General features: G+C 45.5%; 1 protein-coding gene across 1 annotated transcript in view; it reads right to left on the minus strand.

Annotated features, from left to right (window-relative positions):
• Nucleotides 1–19,666, minus strand: part of LOC105525454 (E1A-binding protein p400) — a 117,650-nt gene that overhangs the window by 70,913 nt on the left and 27,071 nt on the right. Inside the window, exons 6-14 of the mRNA XM_011961086.1 lie at nt 18,890–19,075; nt 16,385–16,525; nt 15,772–15,850; nt 15,017–15,066; nt 14,254–14,311; nt 11,517–11,606; nt 2,686–2,793; nt 1,575–1,765; nt 999–1,176 (exon numbers count right to left, since the gene is read on the minus strand). Coding sequence (XP_011816476.1) covers nt 999–1,176; nt 1,575–1,765; nt 2,686–2,793; nt 11,517–11,606; nt 14,254–14,311; nt 15,017–15,066; nt 15,772–15,850; nt 16,385–16,525; nt 18,890–19,075 — 1,081 coding nt within the window. The remainder of the gene's footprint in view (nt 1–998; nt 1,177–1,574; nt 1,766–2,685; nt 2,794–11,516; nt 11,607–14,253; nt 14,312–15,016; nt 15,067–15,771; nt 15,851–16,384; nt 16,526–18,889; nt 19,076–19,666) is intronic.

Raw genomic sequence — 19,666 nt, forward strand, 5'->3', positions numbered from 1 at the left:
GTTAGCTGGGATGGTCTCGATCTCCTGACCTTGTGATCCACCTGTCTCGGCCTCCCAAAGTGCTGGGATTACAGGCTTGAGCCACTGCACCAGCCCATCTTTACTTTCAAAGCTCAAATGTGAAGACGAGGCCATGTCCCCTCTTCTCTGCAGGAATAGCAAAGCCTGCTTTAAGTCTGGAACATACAGTGGGAACCATATTCCAAGATATTTACTGAACACTTCTCTTACAAGAGCAAGAACAGTGAAACCTTGTCCTGTGTTAGAGACACAAATCACACCTTCTTCTGCAGCTAGGCACACAGCAGGAGACTAAGGTGGGCACCTGACCTAAAAGCCAAGAGAGGAAGGGGAGTGAACAGGGAGCTGACTCTAAAGACTGGAAAGGAGGCCAGAGGGCCTACACAAGCTGTGTGCCAGTCAGAAGTGTCAAGAGGGTGAAGAACCAGGTGGGGCTGCCATGCAGAGGCTCAGCCCACACAGGGTACCCAGGCCCATTCCCTAAGGAACCCAAGCAGTGGATCGGAAACGCTGCCCCACTGACAGGTGAAATCCAGCAAGAGGGACAAGGGGAGGCGTGCACACAGTAACACAAAAAGGATACAGTGAGCCAGGATGCGTGCCACAAACCACCCCACACAGCTGAGAGCCCAACAGCGGGGTTCATGCCAGTCTAGAAGCAGCAAGGGAAGTGGACCACCTGCTCTGCTGCCCACACACTGCACGGTGACCTGACCCTGGAGTCACAAGGTTCAGTCATAGCCTGATGAGTCTCTGCATTGTATTAGATTTTCACTAATAGTTACTGGATGTTAACTGTGAACTAGTTTTTTATTCATTCATACAATGAATACTTCTGAGCCTCAATTTGCTCAGGTCAAAGGACAGAAGCAAAGAAGTAGATAAGATGGCCAAGTCCCCACACTCCCATCAAACACACTGGCCTACGGGTAAGTCTTAGCAAATAGGTATTGTTCAAAAAACTAGCAAACTCTTACCTTCGTTACAAGCTAGGTGGGCAAAAAAAGCAATGATCTGCACTGTTTTACCCAGTCCAGCTTCATCTGCCAATATGCCATTGAGATTCTTCCTGTAGAGCTTGGCCAGCCAGTCCAGGCCAATCTTCTGATAATCTCTGAGAGCCCCGTACAATAGAGGCGGAGCATTAAACTTGACCTGCAGCGATGAACAGATCAAAGAGTGGCTGCTGGTCAAAACAATTACCCAAACTTTTTCTAAAAACTGAAACTAACAGTCACACCATAAACCGATTAGAAAGCCACAAAAATGATCTACAGAAAACAGGAAGAGGAAGAATTGCTTCTTTTGGAGACCAAGTCTCACTATGTCACCCAAGCTGGTCTTCAACACCTGAACATCTGGGCTGAAGCAATCTTCCTGCCTCATCCTCCTGAGTAGCTGGGACTACAGGCACATGAAGAATTGCTTTTTCTGACAACTCTGCAGTTGGGATAGAGCACTTCACTGGGAAGAGGAAAAGCTTTTCTCATGACTAAGCTATGTGCTCTGTCTCTCAAAGGCCCATCCCACACTTGAAAAGCTCAGCGCCTCACCGAGGTTGTGACCCGAGCACTGCCCTTGGGCAGGATGGCTTCAGCCACCGCAGTGACGTCTGCAATGTCCTTGGCATTTGGCTTCCCGACATTCATCCTCTCGGCAGCTTTGAACTGATCCATGATGAAAAGTGAGTCAATGAGAACCAAGTCCTTGCGACAATCCCTGTCGCCTGGACAGTCATCCGCATCTGTAACAAGAATAAAACAGAGAAGTGGGGGCTGCTGAGAGGGCTTTATACATCTAAACCTTTTTTAAAAACAGGAAAAAGTTCATAGAATCCAACTACTTCAAATACAGAATTAGGCAATAACTTTTTATTTGTAATCCAAAATATCTAACAATGCTATCTGGATAAATGGGTGAGAACTCTTATGAAACTATCAAACCAAGGACCATTCCGGAAAGCCCTCCAAGAGTATAATTTGCCCCAAATAGTCTGGTATTTTGGAAAATGTCTCCATAGCAATCAGGAGCTGGTATCACAGAGAGATACACGTAGGTGTTTCAGGGTTTAGGGATCTCCCCTCTATCACCAAGAAACAAAAAAGCAGAATGCTTTCCCAAATGTGGGAAACCGGGAGGAGACCAAACCCGCCACTCCTTCCTCTGGTCCTGCTAGCAGTGTGGGGTCGGGAAAGGCCTGATCTTCCCAGGGCTCCTGTGGGCCTCCCCAACTTGTATGCAGGAGTCTAACCGTCCCAAGAACTGGAAAGAGAGCAGGAAAGGCAGACCTTTTCTGGTATGCTCTGTGCATCTGTTTAGAAAGTCTAATAATAAACTAACCAAAACTGATGTGTTAAACAAACACAGCACAGCCTGAATAAACATGCTATCTAGGTCCATAAAACAATGATGTTTATCAATCTAGAGAAAAATATTTTACACCCTTCACAACATGATCAAGTGTCCCAATAGTTGTGCCAGGTTAATAAAAGCATAGAATGTAACAAAATTCTATTCAACATAAAGATACTTATTAAATATTTCTAATTTTTTATTTTATCAAACTAAAAGAAATTTTCTAAATCTTATCTTAAGTCTTTGTCTGTAAGTATTCCGGCTTCTGCTTTTAACCCTGAATTCTTCCAAAGGCTAGTAGTAGCGCACCTTCCTCTCCACTCGTGTCCTCCCCATCAGGCTTCGGCCGGGGCCACTGAGAACTCGGCAGGAAGGCGCCTTCGTACAGCTTCATCAGGTCCAGGAGGGGCAGCTCAGCTGCAGAGGGTTGCGGGCAGAAGGGCTGTTACTTTATAACAACTGTCATTTGAATTGGGAAGGAGCAGCGGTCAGGAGAACCACAGTAAGAAGGGCAAGGGGTTTCCTCTCACATGTATTCCTTTTTCCGGCTTTAGATCACTCCTTGGAAAAAGATTACATTGTCTAAAAGCACACTTGTTTTTTCTAAAAACTAAAATGGCTGCCCATTACTGATAAAAGGTGTAAACTATTTTGTTGGGGCATGCAAGGGGAATGACGAGAAATTCCTCAGTAGGCGCAACAAACGTTTGGGTCATGACATACCAGAGACCCAGACTTCACCACTACACAGTACAGCCAGGGGACAGCACTGAACTTGCACCCCTGAAATTTATGCAAATTTTAAAATGTATAAAATATTTTCTCTATAAAGATGAGAATCTTCGAAAGAAACTCAACCGTATTCACAAAAGATTTAAAATACCTGAAATAATCTAAACGAACAGTAACAGTATAGACGAATAAATTAAAATGTAAAAAATGAACACCACTGATAGCAAATAACTGATGAAGATGACATATAAAAATATAAAACATCAAAGTAAAAAATAAAAAGCAAAAATGTTAAAAAGTATGATAAAACATAGTTAGGCTTTTTTAAAAAAACACTCACCCTAATTGCTTTAAAAAAATACCACACATTAAATCCCCAATCACAATGGGCAAAGGATATGAAGCTGTTACATACACAAAAGTATGAAGGGCAATGAAATACTTTTTCATTGATCGTCCCTGGAAATCAGTGCATAATTTGTTTAGTATCGAATTATCAACCATCTTTTTTTTTTTTTTTTTTTTTTTTTTGAGACGGAGTCTCGCTCTGTTGCTGGGGCTGGAGTGCAGTGGCCGGATCTCAGCTCACTGCAAGCTCCGCCTCCCGGGTTCACGCCATTCTCCTGCCTCAGCCTCCCGAGTGGCTGGGACTACAGGCGCCCGCCACCTCGCCCGGCTAGTTTTTTTTTTTTTTTGTATTTTTAGTAGAGACGGGGTTTCACCGTGTTAGCCAGGATGGTCTCGATCTCCTGACCTCGTGATCCGCCCGTCTCGGCCTCCCAAAGTGCTGGGATTACAGGCTTGAGCCACCGCGCCCGGCCGAATTATCAGCCATCTTAAAATCGTAACACTGGGAAACTGTTATGAATTAGGTACTCTCACTTGCTGCTGACAATGGCATAAACTGGCTGGAGTTTTCTGGAAATCAACACGGAAAGCTGAAGGGCTGTGGAATCCAATGCCCTCAACCCCATCGTTTCCCCCTTTAGTGAGTCTATCCAGAGGAATGCCAGAAATGTGAACCCAGATTTCTGTTCAAAGAATGTTCACACAGTGGGAGATCTAACAGGGGAAAAGACTTTAGTTGGGCTGTGTACTCGTGATATGTGAGCTTGTCTGCATCTATATTTTATGTCAAATAAAGACTGCTGAGTCAAAACAACAAATGCCAAGGACCACGCTGAAGGCACTGCCCATTTGGGACTAGCAAAACACCCTTTGAATTCATTTGCTCAGGACGTTAAACATTCGCCACACTGGCGTGATGGACACAGATGTAATGGAGCCCAGCGAAAGTAAGTGTTGGCTGTGGAATCCAGGTGGTGTGTCCATGGTGTTCCTAACAAGGTTCTTCACCTTTCCTGACTGTCTGATGCTTCCAGAGCAAAATGCTGGGCTCCACCACTACAGCATGTGACGCTATATGTAAGTAGGAAAAACAAGCCAAACGACCGGAAATTTCCAATAACGAGAATTCTGTAAGGTGTCTCAGAACAAACAACACACAGAAATCAGCCTCCACATAGATAAATGAGTTAGAAAATACAATAGAAGAAAAAAAAACGCATTTAGACAGAAAATTAAATACAGTTGTCCCTCAGAATCCTTGAGGAGTTGGTTCCAAGGACCCTCTCGGATACCACAATCCAAGGATGCTCAAGTCCCTTATATAAAGTAGTGTATATTTGCACGTAACCTATACACATCCTCTCATATATTTTAAATCATCTCTAGGTTACTTATAATACCTAATACAATGTGAATGCTATGTAAATAGTTGTTACACTTTTTTTTGTATCTTTTTTGTAATTGTTGTGCTGTTATTTTGGCTTATTTGGTTTGGGGGTTTTTCTGGTTGGCTGTTTGGTTTGTTTTTGTTTGATTGTTTTTTTAGAGATGGGATCTTACCGTGTTGCCCAGGCTGAACTTGAACTCCTGGGCTCAAGTGATCATCCTGCCTCAATCTCCCAAGTAGCCAGGATTACAGGTGTGAGCCACCACACCCAGCTGTATTATTATTTTTTACTGTTTTGCTTTGTTTTTGGTAAATATTTTCTATCTGTAGTTGATCAAATTCATGGATCTGAAACCCATGGATATGAAGAGCTAAATATACTTAGAATTAAACTTTGAAAAATGCACCACATCTCTGTGAAGAAAGCTCTAACAAGCTCCTGAAGACCATGAAAAAAGCCTTGACCCAACGAGAGGCTCTGTTCATGGATTCAGCTCGACACCATAAAGACAACAGGATGCCCAAGAACCCACCTCCTGCAGTTTACTCCTGGCCTCTCCCACACTGACCCGGCCTGACCGATGTGACCACCATCTGGGAGAATGACAGCATGTGACTTCCAAGACTCAGTTATAAAAGATACTACAGTGTCTATCCTGCTCCCACATGGATACTTGCTCTGAGACACCAACCCCAGGTCAGGAGGACACAAAACCTGCCCTCAGACTGCAACAGAGCCCATCAGCTGACAGAATGAACCAGCCTGGAATGGCATCCTCCAGCCTGCCACATCAAGCCTTCTGAAAACCATCTTCACAGGAGACCTATGCCACAACCACCCAGCAAGGCTGCTCCCAAACTCTGCCCCAGAGAGAGTATACAGTATACAGCGCTGATTTAACAGGGAATCTAGTAAGTCAAGAACGCACACCACGATCAGATAGCCATTGCAACAAGAACACAGAAAGCTAACAGAGAAGAGGAAATGAAGTAACTAAATACTTGACTGATGCTTTAACCAGAAAGAGATGACTAAAGAACAGGTGAGAAAATACAAAATAAATTTTTAAATTATGATAGATCTAGGCCCAATTATTAATAGAACAGGCTTAAATTTAATACAAATGTACTAAACACTCCAATTTAGAGACACAGGGATGTCAGAATAAACTGGAGGGCAGAGAAGACCAACTACATGCTGTTTACAAGAGACATGCTTTATAAAAGAACACAGATTCGAAGTTAACAGAAACTCCCTCTAGAGGAAACTCCCTCAGTGTCAGGCCTAAAATAACTGCCACAATAAAGTTCCAATAAATTGTCAAAAATCACAAAGTACACTAGGAAACAATGTACCATCAGCAGAAACCAGGATTCATAAACGACAGCAGAATCAGACCCGCAAAAACGTCACCCATGCAATTATCAGGCACAGATTATAAAATTTTATATCTGAAGAAATAAAAGAGAAGACTGAAAGTGCGAATACACAGCAAGAGATAATTTTAAAATTTCACGTAGGTTTTCTAAAAAACCATTGGGAATGTCTTAAAACAAACTGGTAACTGGAATTTAACACTTAATCAATGGGTTAACAAAAGACTAGGAAGAGCTTAAAAGAGAATTCATCAAATAGAAAACAGATGTGGTAACATTATCTAGAACCAAGTAAAAATGAAGTAACAGGATAACAATTCTAAATCTATATATGCACATACTAACATAGCCTCAAAATACATAAAATGAAAACTTGACAGAAACTTAAGGAGAAACAGGTACTCATTATCATAATGGAAAATGTTAACATACTTCTCTCAGTAACTGATAGAGCAAGAAAACAAAAATCAGTAAGGATAAGACGAACTGGATAATGCAACCAACAAGTTCTACCTGGTGGACTCAGAGAGAAAACGGTACCATAACCTGATGAATTCATGTTGTTTTAAAGATGTATGGAATGTTTATAAACTGGTCCATTCAAAACCCACCTCAACAAAATCCAGATCAGTAAGAATCCCATAAATCCACTGTCTGATAAAAATGCAATTAATGTAGAATAATAGTAAAAATATATATTGAAAACCCTGTATTGTTTGGAAATTAAGAAACATCCTTCTAAATAACTCATGAGTCAATAAAAAATATATATAGGGGAAATCAGAAAATAGTTAAAACTGAATAATAAACATGATATTCAGCTAAAGCAGTATTACAGAAAAATTCAGACCCTTAAATGTTTCTATTAATGACCTAATGAAAATTACTAAGTTAGTCATCCAAGTTAAAAACTCAGAAAAAGATGTTTTTAAAAAAGAAATACTAATAGCAGAAACAAAACAGAAAACAATACACAGGCGTCAGGTAAAAAAAAAAAAAAAGAAAACTGACAAACTTTTGACAAGACCATCAAGAAAACAGAGAGGCTTAAATACACAGTATTAGGGGAAAGAAGGGACATATGTACAAACGTAGCCAAGATCGAAAACACTGTAAGGAGAAGTTACTGACAATGTATGCAAATAAATTTTAAAATTTAGATGAAATAAAGAAATTCTTAGAAAATGTGACTACTGAAATTGACTATGAAGAAAAGAAAAAGTCATATTCCTCAATTTAATGTACGAGGGCCAGGCGCGGTGGCTCACACCTGTAACCCCAGCACTTTGGGAGGCTCAGGTGGATGGATCACCTGAGGTGAGGAGTTGGAGACCAGCCTGGGCAACATGGCAAAACCCTGTCTCACTAAAAATATTAAAAAACAGCCAGGTGTGGTGACAGGTGCACCTATAATCCCAGCTACTGAGGAGGCTGAGGCAGGAGAATCACTTGAACCCAAGAGGCAGAGGTTGCAGTGAGCTGAGATCACGCCACTGCACTCCAGCCTAGGCGACAAAGTAAGACTCTGTCAAAACAAACAAACAAAGCATGCAATACCCATCTACAACAGAAACACTGAAGAGTAGATACGAACTTCATTAATCTTATAAAAATATTTACAAAAACCCTATACACCATGTCCATTCTGGAAACACTAAAGGTATCATCATAGCCATCCTGAGAGCAGCAGTGAAGAGCACGCCACAGGACACGCCAGGCCAAGGCTTCCACACACTGTAGATCCTTAGAACAACCCTGGTCATCCCCTCTACAACGGAGAAAAACACCACGGAGAGCTTAGACAACCTGACCGAGGCCATGGGGTCAGGAGGCAACAAACACTAGGTTTGAACCATGCAATTATGACTCAGCACTCTAACACTCTGCCTTTCTACCAAAAGTGTTCTTTTCAAAGCAAGAAAAAGCCAAAGTTGTCCACCACTAGCATGAACTCAACACTTTACTGAAAGTCCTACCAAGCACAAAATGGCAAGAAAAGGTAGTATAAAAGGAACAAGGATTATAAAGGAAAAACTCTTTCTTCAGAGAAGTATACAAAGACTTTGCATACAAGACTGTACGCAAAGAATTAATGAACAGAGTTCAGAAAAGCTGGCTGGGCGCAGTGGCTCAAGCCTGTAATCCCAGCACTTTGGGAGGCCGAGGCGGGCGGATCACAAGGTCAGGAGATCGAGACCATCCTGGCTAACACGGTGAAACCCCGTCTCTACTAAAAAATACCAAAAAAAACTAGCCGGGCGAGGTGGCCGGGCGCCTGTAGTCCCAGCTACTTGGGAGGCTGAGGCAGGAGAATGGCGTAAACCCGGGAGGCGGAGCTTGCAGTGAGCTGAGATCCGGCCACTGCACTCCAGCCCGGGTGACAGAGCGAGACTCAGTCTCAAAAAAAAAAAAAGAAAAGTTGCTGAGTATAAGAGAAACAAAATCGACTGCACTGACACATACCAGCAATATATTTAAAATATAATTTTAGAAAATATATCACTTGGCACAACTTTTAAAAATATATAGTACCTAGAATTAAATCTAACAAAAGAGACACAATCATCAAATTTCATGGAAAGCTATTTAGGAAGACCTAGGTGAAGGGAGAACTATACTTTGACCCTAGACTGGAAAGGCTGAACTTCATAAAGACGGCAATTCTCACAAAGCATCCATTAGTGCAATTAAATTCTAATCAAAATTCCCAATAGGTTTTTCTGTGAAGCTTGATGAGCTGCTTCTAGCACGGATCTGAAATAGTCGCCAAACAGACAAGATCCTCCCAACGCAGAGCAAGGCAGAGAACTTACCTAACCAGACGTCGAGAACTATTATAAAGCTACAGTAAGAAAGACAGTGTGGCATCAGTACAGACTGGCACAAATTTTCCAATAAAAGAATAAAGATCCAGGAAGAGCCATGCATAAAAGGAAACTTGTTTTATGTCTGAGCTGGCATTGAAGATCAGTGAGGAAAAGACCGGCTTTTCAATATGACTTTCCAAATATACATTTGGGGGAAAAAAGGGAAACTGCACTCATTTCACAATGTAAGAGTAAAGCAGAAAAATTCTAGATGATATATCCTTGTGAACAAGACTGACAAATTCAACTACAGTAAGTCCTCACTAAACATCATCAATAGGTTGGTTCTTGGAAACTGTAACTTTGAGCAAAATGACGTATAGCCGATCGGCGGACAACCTAGGTTGGAACCGTGACGGTCCTCTATCCACAGCAGGACCAACCCCTCCCTCCCCCTCACCCACTCCCTTCTGAGCCTATGCAACGCGAAGATGACGAGGATGAAGACCTTTATAATCATCCACTTTCACTTCATAGTAAATGTATTTTCTCTTCCTTTTTTTTTTTCTGAGGCGGAGTCTCGCTCTGTCGCCCCGGCTGGAGTACTGTGGCACGATCTCAGCTCACTGCAAGCTCCGCCTCCCGGGTTCACGCCATTCTCCTGCCTCAGCCTCCCGAGTGGCTGGGACTACAGGCGCCCGCCACCTCGCCCGGCTAGTTTTTTGTATTTTTTAGTAGAGACGGGGTTTCACCGTGTTAGCCAGGATGGTCTCGATCTCCTGACCTCGTGATCCGCCCGTCTCGGCCTCCCAAAGTGCTGGGATTACAGGCTTGAGCCACCGTGCCTGGCCTCTTCCTTATTTTTTAACAACATTTTCTTTTCTCTAGCTTATTTTGTTGTAAGAATACAGTACATAACATTAAATACACATAACATACAAAATAGGCCAGGCACAATGGGTCACACCTGTAAACCCAGCACTTTGCGAAGCCAAGATTGGAGGCTCACTTGAGCCCAGGAGTTTGGGACTAGCCTGAGCAACACGGTGAAATCCCGTATCTACAAAAAACACAAAAATCAGCTGGGCATGGTAGCGCGCACCTGCAGTCCCAGCTACTCACGAGCCTGAGGTGGAAGGATCATCTGAGTCCAAGTCAAGGCTGCAGTGAGCTGTGATCCGCCACTCACTCCAGCCTGGGTGTCAGAGTGAGACTCTGTCTCAAAAAAACAAAAAAGAAAAGAAAAAGAAAAAAAAACACATAAAATAAGTGTTCGTCAACTGTTCCATACTATTGATAAGGCTTCCAGTCAATAGTCGGTTGTTAGTACGTTTCGGAGGAGTCAACAGCTATATGCAAATTTTCAACAGTGCAGGTGGCAGGGGCGGGCAGGCTGGCACTCTTAATCCCCACATTGCTCAAGGGTCAACTGTATAACAAACCAATGTTTTTTCCTCATGGCTATAATAAAACAACATTAATGTAACACCATTTCACTTCAAGTTGCAGTTTCCAGGAACTCACTGACAACATGAAATGAGGACTTTATGTATGCTGAAATTAAGAACACCTTTCATCAAAAGGTACTGCAAAGAGTGAAAAGACACACCACTAACTGGGAAAATATCACTGCAATACAGAACTGACCAAGAATTCATGTCCAGAATATATAAAGACCATCACCAACAAGTCAATAAGGAAAGAAAACACCAAACTGAGCCAAAACGAACAAAGGAAGAAACATGAAAAGATGCTTCACTCCATCAGTCATCAGAGAAGTGCAACTTAAAACCACAAGGAGATACCACTTTTTATCCCCAGAGTGGCAGACAGTATCAAAGTTCCTAAGATGAGTTATAGCAATGAAAGAACAGCAATAAAATTAAATATATATAATTCATTTTTTAAAAAAGAGTTCCTTCCTGAGATGTGGAGCTTGGCACACCCACTCTAAACAACAGTTACTCTCCTGCCCCTGATCACAGGCAAGCCACTCATGCACACGTGCCTGGGGAACAGGAGCATGCTCACAGCAAACACAGGGAACCAGGTGAATGGCCACCAACAGCACAAAACATAATCAGTGACATATTTACAAAAAAAGTCCTGCCTGGCAATGACAATGAATGCACTGACAGCAACACATAACACTGTGGCTGAAACTCAGGACACACAGGCTGAGTGGAGAGAGCAAGCCCGTCAAGCTGTGGGGGGATTCGTTCGTATGGAGCTCTCACACATGCAAGACCAACAGTACATTCAGGGAGACACATGCAGGTGGCAGGGAAAAAACACAGTCAGGGCAGAGTCCTACACACAACCCAGGAGGGCCAGGACCTCCAGGTCAGGAGAGAGAGCAGCAGGAGGCACACAGGGACTGTTTTCCATAAAACAGGCACTGCTGCCTCAATGTATTATTATTCACATCTCACACGTTTTAAACGTTTCTTTGCACCTACTGAATGTTTAATAAGGTAGCAACAGCCTACCTTCCTTGGCTAAATTAGAAAGTTCTGTTTGGTGGTCCACGACACCTTCGTTTGCTTCCTCCTCTTCAATTGTTTCCTCTTCATCGTCCACTAAAATGGTTATCAGCGAGCGTCACTGAGAGGCAACACCACTTGCATGTCTGTTACTCATTATACACTATAAGGCTTCGAAATTATTTTGCATAGCTATTAAAGAAATTGAAACTGAGCTTTTAAACTTCTCAGGTTAAATTTAGAAATGATCATTTAATTAAATGAGCAGGAAACTGGAAGCGTATTTCCCCTTCCATTTCAGGCTGTGAATGACAGCCCTGGTTTTTCCACACATAGCAGACCTTCTTCAGGACAACATACGGAATGCTGTCAACCCTCCTACCTTCCTGCAGAGCCCCACTGCGGAAAGCCCACAAGCATGCCATCTGAGATCACTGTGAACTCATCATCGCCATCGCCCATCTCATGAGGCCCAGCCACATCAGCCTAACACTCTCCTTGGCTCTCCTGTCCTCCACAATCACCAGCTCAAGCCCGCTCCGCTCTCTTCAGCCCTCCAGCCCTGAACCTCACACCTCACTCGCTATAGAGATCTTGGCTCCTGGCAGAGAAAAGAGCAGCAACCAGCATCCCCACAGCCAAACTCCCTCTGTCCACAGATCCTCTCCCCACCTGGGGGCCTGCACCGTCTCTCCTCTCAGCTGGCTCTTAACTTTTCCTCTCTCACAATCTAACATAACATCTCTCCCTTCTTGCCATCAGAACTCCTCATTTCTTCACTACAAGACCCCACTGCCCACCAAGAAGGCCTAGGCACCTGACCCCAACCACGCAAGTCGCTGGGCCTCCGGGTGCTGCCTTTTCTGACTGTACTCCACACCCTGGCGGCTCACGATAGGCCTAGCCATCTCCTCTTCTTGGAAACGCCTTCTGCCATTCCTTCTGCCTTCTGATCACTTGGTTTCCAGAGTGGAGAGCTTTGGAAAAGAAAAGTGAAGACGACCTCGGGCGGTTAATTTGGCCTTCTCTGAGTTATCCTAAGACATCTTTAGGCATTAAACAGAAGCCAAATAAAGGTCTGTTTCAATACAGTTGAGCACCACGTAACGACATTTCTGCCAACAACGGACCGCATATGCAATGGGACCCTGTAAGACTGTAATACTGTATCTTTACATTAGCTTATCTGTGTCAAGATATGTTTAGATGCACAAATACCACTATTTTCTAATTACCCACAGTATTCAGGAGAGTCACATGTGTGCAGGTTTGTAGCCGGCGGCACGGGCTGCACCATCTAGGTTTCGGTGAGCACTCTGTACGTTCACGTAACAGCAAACTTGCCCAGCAACGCATCTCTCAGAACACATACCCACTGCTAAGAAACACATGACTGCACACAAATGTGCTCCTGAGAATGCGAGAAAATAAGGAAAGTGGAGATGTCAATCTACATAAAGCCAACCGCAGCTACCAGAGTGCAGGCCAGAGAAAAGGTGTTCCTCATGAAGAAATGACCTCATCCTTTTCCAGATAACAAGAAAGACACAAACCTACAGTACTCTGTTGTGGTTCTCTTGTTGTCTGAAAGGCCAGGGTTCAATCCATCCCCAGTGCAGGATGGTACTATCTAGAATTCAGCACCAGGCCAGGTGTGGTGGCTGACACCTGTAATCCCAGTACTTTGGGAGGCTGAGGCGGGTGGATCACCTGAGGTCAGGAGTTTGAGACCAGCCTGGCCAACATGGTGAAACTCTGTCTCTACTAAAAATACAAAAATTAGCTGCATAGTGATCCGTGCCTGTAGTCTCAGCTACTCAGGAGACTGAGGCAAGAGAATCGCTTGGCAGGGGCCTGAAAATGCCACTACAATGCCGTGCCAGTGCTGGGCCATGTGCCCCCAGGCTCCTCACTCATCTGCCACATTGCTGTTTCGTTTCTGTCATATGCAGCAGACCTGAATACCGCCAGTTTCATGCCAACAATATGGTCAAACTCCCTGTTGACTTCCAAATAAAAATCAATACATACCAAAGATCAATCTTCAAAAATTTGGAAAAGTTAACACACTTCACCAAATCAAGCCAATAAACCCATACTGATGCTGATCAAAGAGCCGAAGGAGACAGTGCAGGCCTTACCTGGCACCTGACAGGAACCGCCACACAAACACCCAAGAAAGTTTCTCCAACCTCTCTACTCCTGCTCTCCACTCTGTCTCTAAAAATCCATTCTAGTCCTGAGGACTTCTGTACTCAATCCACATGGGTTTGGAAATAGGTCGTGGCCGGGGCTGTCCCCAGCTCACACACCCAGCGCTCAGGTATCTGTTCTCATCTAAACGAGGTGCCAACATCTAAAATTCACATGAGTTTCTCCTGAAATCCCAATGGCTGGCAACCATGGGTCTACCACAGGACATACCAGGGCCACTTCTTGAGGACAGGAAAAGGCTTGGCCCTGTGCCATAGAAGCATGGGGCCCCAACACTCTCCAAGATGCAGATGCACCCAAGTTTCCAAACCTCACAAAAGCAGATACAACCATGTTGCTCCAGAAAACATCCCAAGTCCTCTAGAGATACCAAAAAGTATCTATACACTGAGAGACATCTGGATAAATACAAAAGTTGAACTTTCCAACCAGCTGAAGACGACAAGACTAAACCCCAAGTCGCCACAGCTCTGTGTGATCTCATCAGCAGCCCTGTAGACAACAAAGATGGCACTGAGGGGGAACAGACCTTCGTCATCAGTCAAAGATATGCTAGCTTTTCTTTTTCTTCCAGACATTCCTGAATCCTGAAAGAAAGAAAGAAAAACCACAAGCATGAGATGTAAACACTCAGAATGGGAAACCGAGACAGAAGTGCCCATGGGACGGGGAAAGCCCCAGGGCAAGCTGCTGGGCCGCCCTCAGCCTCCATTTGGGGTCGGGTCAGGGCGGGGCAGTCAGGGGGCAAGGACATGATCAATGCTCACTGTGTGCAGCTGTCACTGCCAAATTAACAACGCACGTGAGACTAAGGCTATAAAGCACCAGTATATTTTCAAAGTAGACTGAGTCTATAATGAAAGGGAGTAATAGGCCGGGCGCAGTGGCTCATGCCTGTAATCCTAGCACTTTGGGAGGCCAAGGCGGATGGAATGCCTGAGCTCAGGAGTTTAAGACCAGCCTGGGCAACACGGTGAAACCCTATCTCTACAAAAATACAAAAAAAAAATGAGCCAGGCGTGGCAGTGTGCGCCTGTAGTCCCAGCTACTCGGGAGACTGAGGCAGGAGAATTGCTTGAACCTGGGAGGTGGAGCTTGCAGTGAGCTGAGATCATGCCACTTCACTCCAGCCTGAGCGACAGAGACTCCGTCTAAAAAAAAAAAAAAAAGAAAGGGGAGTAATAAGTAATAGTCACAGCCTATAAATTCCTCTGGATAAGAATGAAAAGGCCCACTCTGCTGGAGCTGCTTCCACTCCTTCTCACACAGTACAGTAACAACCCCAAACTTACCAGAGAACTTTCCTGCAATGCATCAAATCCTTTAGGTCTCAATTCTTTCCCTAGAGAGACAAGAAGCACAGTTCATTCCCAAAACCCCTCACACTTGGCGAGGGCGTCTCTGCTTTCCAGGCAGGGTCCTGCTGCCTCCACCCACGTGCAGGGAAAGGAGGGACATGTGAGTTCTGCCTCTTCCTCCTCATCATGCAGGGCAGTGGTTTTTACTAACTTGTGGCTCTATGCCTTTCAGCAGCAGCCACCTCTCAGCCTCAGGTTCCTCATCAGTAACGGGGAAACACAGTGCCCACCCTCCTGGGGGCATCCTCAGAGGCAAACGAAACAGTGAATGCTGCCGCCACTGGTGCTGCGCATATCCTAAGTGGAGTGGCACATAACAAGTGGTGGCAGCTGCTGAAGAAATATCAAAGGAAGAACGACATGGAGGCGTCACCCAGCCAGGCACCCAGGGATCCTCCTGCATGGCAAATGCCTCGAGGAGCTCCTCACTCACTGTCCAGGGACTAAACCCCAGTTCTGTGTCCCAGAGTTTATCAACTTGGGGGTGCTGACTCACACCAGCACATCTCAAAAGCACTGGAGCATAAAACTAGGATGGCCACACAAAGAGAAATGTAACACTCAAGCAGCTGGCTGATGAGCAGATGTCCTCTGTGGGAAGCCACAGTGCCAGGAGACTGCCTGCTGGGAAAAGAATCCAAACAAAGCACCACCCAAGCAGTGGTAAGCCTTTTTATGAAGGGTCATACCTCTCCTGGAAACTTTCTGTAAATTTAAGGCCTTCTTCCTTTTTTCTTCTAATTCTACTTGTAGTTTTATTTCCACAACCTAAATGCAAAGGATTCAATAAATAAGCACGTTACTAAGGATGGGAATTACAGACGTTCTGCATACAAAACACGAAAACACATAAGCAGAGTCTAAAAACAGTGTTTTCCAGGCTCGTCAGTTTGGTGCTTTTTCATTTATTTCATACTAACTACATCCTGCCCAAGTTCTATTAGGTGGTGAGATAAGAATTAAAATTTCAAAAAAGGAAAGCGCGCGACCAAGCAGCCGCTCTAAAAGTAACCATGGTGGTGACCTACGCTAACCCTGAAACAACAATGCCCAGAGGCCCTCCACGGCATGAAGCACCTCCGAAGGCGGCCGCAGTTGAGGTGCGTCCCCCGTCCAAGACAGACGGAGGCATGAGCAGCTCATTCAAAGGCCAACGAGCAACAGTCCAGGAGAGCGCACACATGGCCGGCTCTGGCGCTCGAAAGCTTCCTAAGCGCGGTACCTGAGCTCTGGTCTCAGGAAGTAGCCTCACCAGCTCCAACAGGCTGATTCTTACGACCCCATGAAAACTGCAGCACTCGCCTGTTCGATATTCGACCAAAAGCACTCTATCTCCCGGGCCGTGGAGGCGGCTATCCGCCTCAGTCTGCTCTGCTCTTCCTTCTTCCCCCTTTCTTCACGGAGCTGCTTCTCCTCATGATGGCGCACCACAGTTCTAACGAGCTGGTGAATAAAAGTGCAAGAATTGTATGTTTTACTCTATGTCATGCTGGGAAAAAAAGGATATGTAACTTTTAAAAAATCTTCTCAGGCTAAAATTTACACAATTCACTGCCATATACATCCTTGTATGCTCTTAGGGTGGATTAGGAGAAACAGGACTACCAGCAAAAAACACTATCAATATTTTGCTTGACTTTTCTAGAAAGTGTTTTTATTTTTTTCACTAAATACACATTATTTTTCTCAAAACTAGAATACCATATTGTGCTATAATCTTCCTTCCCCGTTTAATAGATGATTAACATCTCTCCATGCAATAAACATGGGTCAGCATCTCATTTCATGAATGCTGCACCAGTTACAGAAATTATTGGGCTGAAGCCGGGCGCGGTGGCTCAAGCCTGTAATCCCAGCACTTTGGGAGGCCGAGACGGGCGGATCACGAGGTCAGGAGATCGAGACCATCCTGGCTAACACGGTGAAACCCCGTCTCTACTAAAAATACAAAAACTAGCCGGGCGAGGCGGCGGGCGTCTGCAGTCCCAGCTACTCGGGAGGCTGAGGCAGGAGAATGGCGTAAAGCCGGGAGGCGGAGCTTGCAGTGAGCTGATCCGGCCACTGCACTCCAGTCCGGGTGACAGAGCGAGACTCCGCCTCAAAAAAAAAAAGAAATTATTGGGCTGGGATAATTCACATTTTTAAAGCTTTTGCTTTAAATTGTCAAACTGCTTTCTAAAAGTTTAGACACTCCACATACCCACCAACAGAACCTCAAATGGGTGAAGAGAATTAAGATGAGAAAAGCTCTGGAGCCCTGAGAGCACAATGGCTGTCACCCCCACACCTGTTCTAGGGATGGAAATGTACTCAACTACTGCCCGGACTCTGCGCACACGCCGTGCTCCCACTCAGCTTCCAACGGGACTCACTGTCATCAACATGGGCCCTGATCAGGGTGGGCTGCTCTGCGGCCTCTCCCTGTATACCCCAGCAAGAAGCAGGAGGCACGGGGAGGGGCAGGCCTGGCTGCAGGTGCATCACTCAGCTGTTGAGAGATGGCCCTGGCCTGTGCCCTGTAGATGCTGCACTGCTCTTCAGCCAACCCCACCAGCTCCCACTCCAGCCCATCAGCCAGCCCCCATCCATCTAGCCTGACATCCACATGTCCAGCCTGGCATCTACATATGTCTGGCCCCCTGCCCTGTCCAGCCTGGTGTCCACCATGTTCAGGACTATCTTCTTTGTGGAAAGGTTGGTTTAAGGAAGAATCAGGGTTTTTCTGAAATGCCTATGAATCTGACTTGAGACCCCTGACCCTCAGAACCCCACGGTTCTCACCCTGTGGTCTCAGCTTTTCTCTGCCTAACCTACATGAAGAGAGCAAGGGGGAGAATTCAGGGTAGGGAGTGGACAGGGCAGGGGACAGAGCACGAGGCCACAGCCTCAAGAGTACAGAAAATACGAACAAAGACCCTACAGCCCAAGAAACAGAGGCGGCGACACGGTAATAAGGAAGACAAAGAAGGGCCATGGCTGTACACACAGTGAAAGCACAGCTGCTTCCCACTGAAGCCTGGGGTTTCTAGAAATCCACCACTTGCTCTCACTTTTCTAGTGTTAGCAGCAGGGCCTCCAGAGTCTTCCAAGGACTCCGCACCTGCTTTGGCAACAGTTAGGAGAAAATGAATCCTCAGCCGAAACCAAAGAGAAAGCTAGACTAGAAGCCCAGGAGGAAGAGCAGAAGGTGGTGTGGCCAGGCAGGAAAGCCTGGGACAGCCCCTTGCTGCCCTTTGACTGACACCAGGGGCCTTCTAACTCTTAGCCTCTCAGCTCCCTGAACAGCCCCAGCCACCAGCCTGGACCTGTGGCACTGGAGATATCCTAACTCCAACTGGCAGGCAAAGCCAGGCAACAAAAGGAAGCTAAATCCACACCAGTGCAGAAGTGTGGGAGCGCAGGCTTGATTCCAACAACGCATCCTGGGCTTTGAAGACACCACCTCAGAGACTTCATCACACAGCACAGTTATTCTCCAAACAACAGGGAAGTCTCCTTCCCCGACTTTACAAGTCAAGGTCTTTAGAGTGAGTCTGCCAGGCACGGTGGTTCACGCCTGCAATCCCAGCACTCCGGCAGGCTGAGGCAAGCAATTGCTTGAGCCCAGGATTCAAGACCCGTATGGGTAATGTGGCAAAAAACACAAAAATTAGCTGGGCATTCCAGCCTGGACAACAGAGCGAGACCCTGTCTGAAAAAAAATAAGAAAAGAAAGTGGGTCTGGAGTCCTGCCCACCATTTACAGCACGGCAAACTCCAGCTCCCACCAATGCACACAGCACAGCAGCTCCACACATTCCAACCCACCTTCTTCGCAGCAGCCACCTTCCACCTCCTCTCCTGGGCAAAGTCTGTGGCCATCCACTGCATCTCCTCCAGCAGATAGTCCCAGTGGGCCTTGGGCCGTGGGGCCTCCTGCAGCTTCGGCAGACGCCTCTGGGACCACAGACCTGCTTTCCTCAGCTCCGCGACGCGCTGATGCACCTGGTTCTCCTGCAGGTGATAATACGGGGTGGGGTGGGGTCGGCGTGTGGTGAGTGTGTTCCACCAACTCACACACCAGAAATCTGAAGCCCTGCTATGTAAAAGGCTCAGTCAGGCACTACGAAGACAGAAAGCTCAAGGTCCCAGTTTAATATCAAAGGTAAGACTCAAACACAAAGTTCAAAGTGGTTCTAGGAGAGGTCGAGGAGCATGTGACCTTTCCAGGAGCCTTAGAAGAAGCTGGAGCAACTGTCCTGCCCCAGCTCTATAAAACAGACTAAAACTTTAAAACCTTATGTTTCTACCAAAGTGCTTACAAGGGAAACCATAGGATGCCTGGGATTTGCTTCTAAATAATCTGGAAGAGAGTGGAATAAACGAAATGAGACTAGCTGCATATTGATCACTGTGATAAAATCAGATCATGGGGAACATGGGGTTTATGACACTCTATTTTGATACACGATTCTTTTAATTTCCCTAATGAAGTTGAACAAAATAAATGCTTAGTCATCCAACCCAAAGTAAGTGCTAAGGGCTGGGCAGTGACTCTCAAGGACAGGGCTGCAGACCGGTGGCTGCAGCGACCTCACAGCCTGC

The sequence above is a fragment of the Colobus angolensis genome, unplaced genomic scaffold (assembly GCF_000951035.1).
Source record: "Colobus angolensis palliatus isolate OR3802 unplaced genomic scaffold, Cang.pa_1.0 Scaffold115, whole genome shotgun sequence".
Classification (NCBI taxonomy): Eukaryota; Metazoa; Chordata; class Mammalia; order Primates; family Cercopithecidae; genus Colobus; species Colobus angolensis.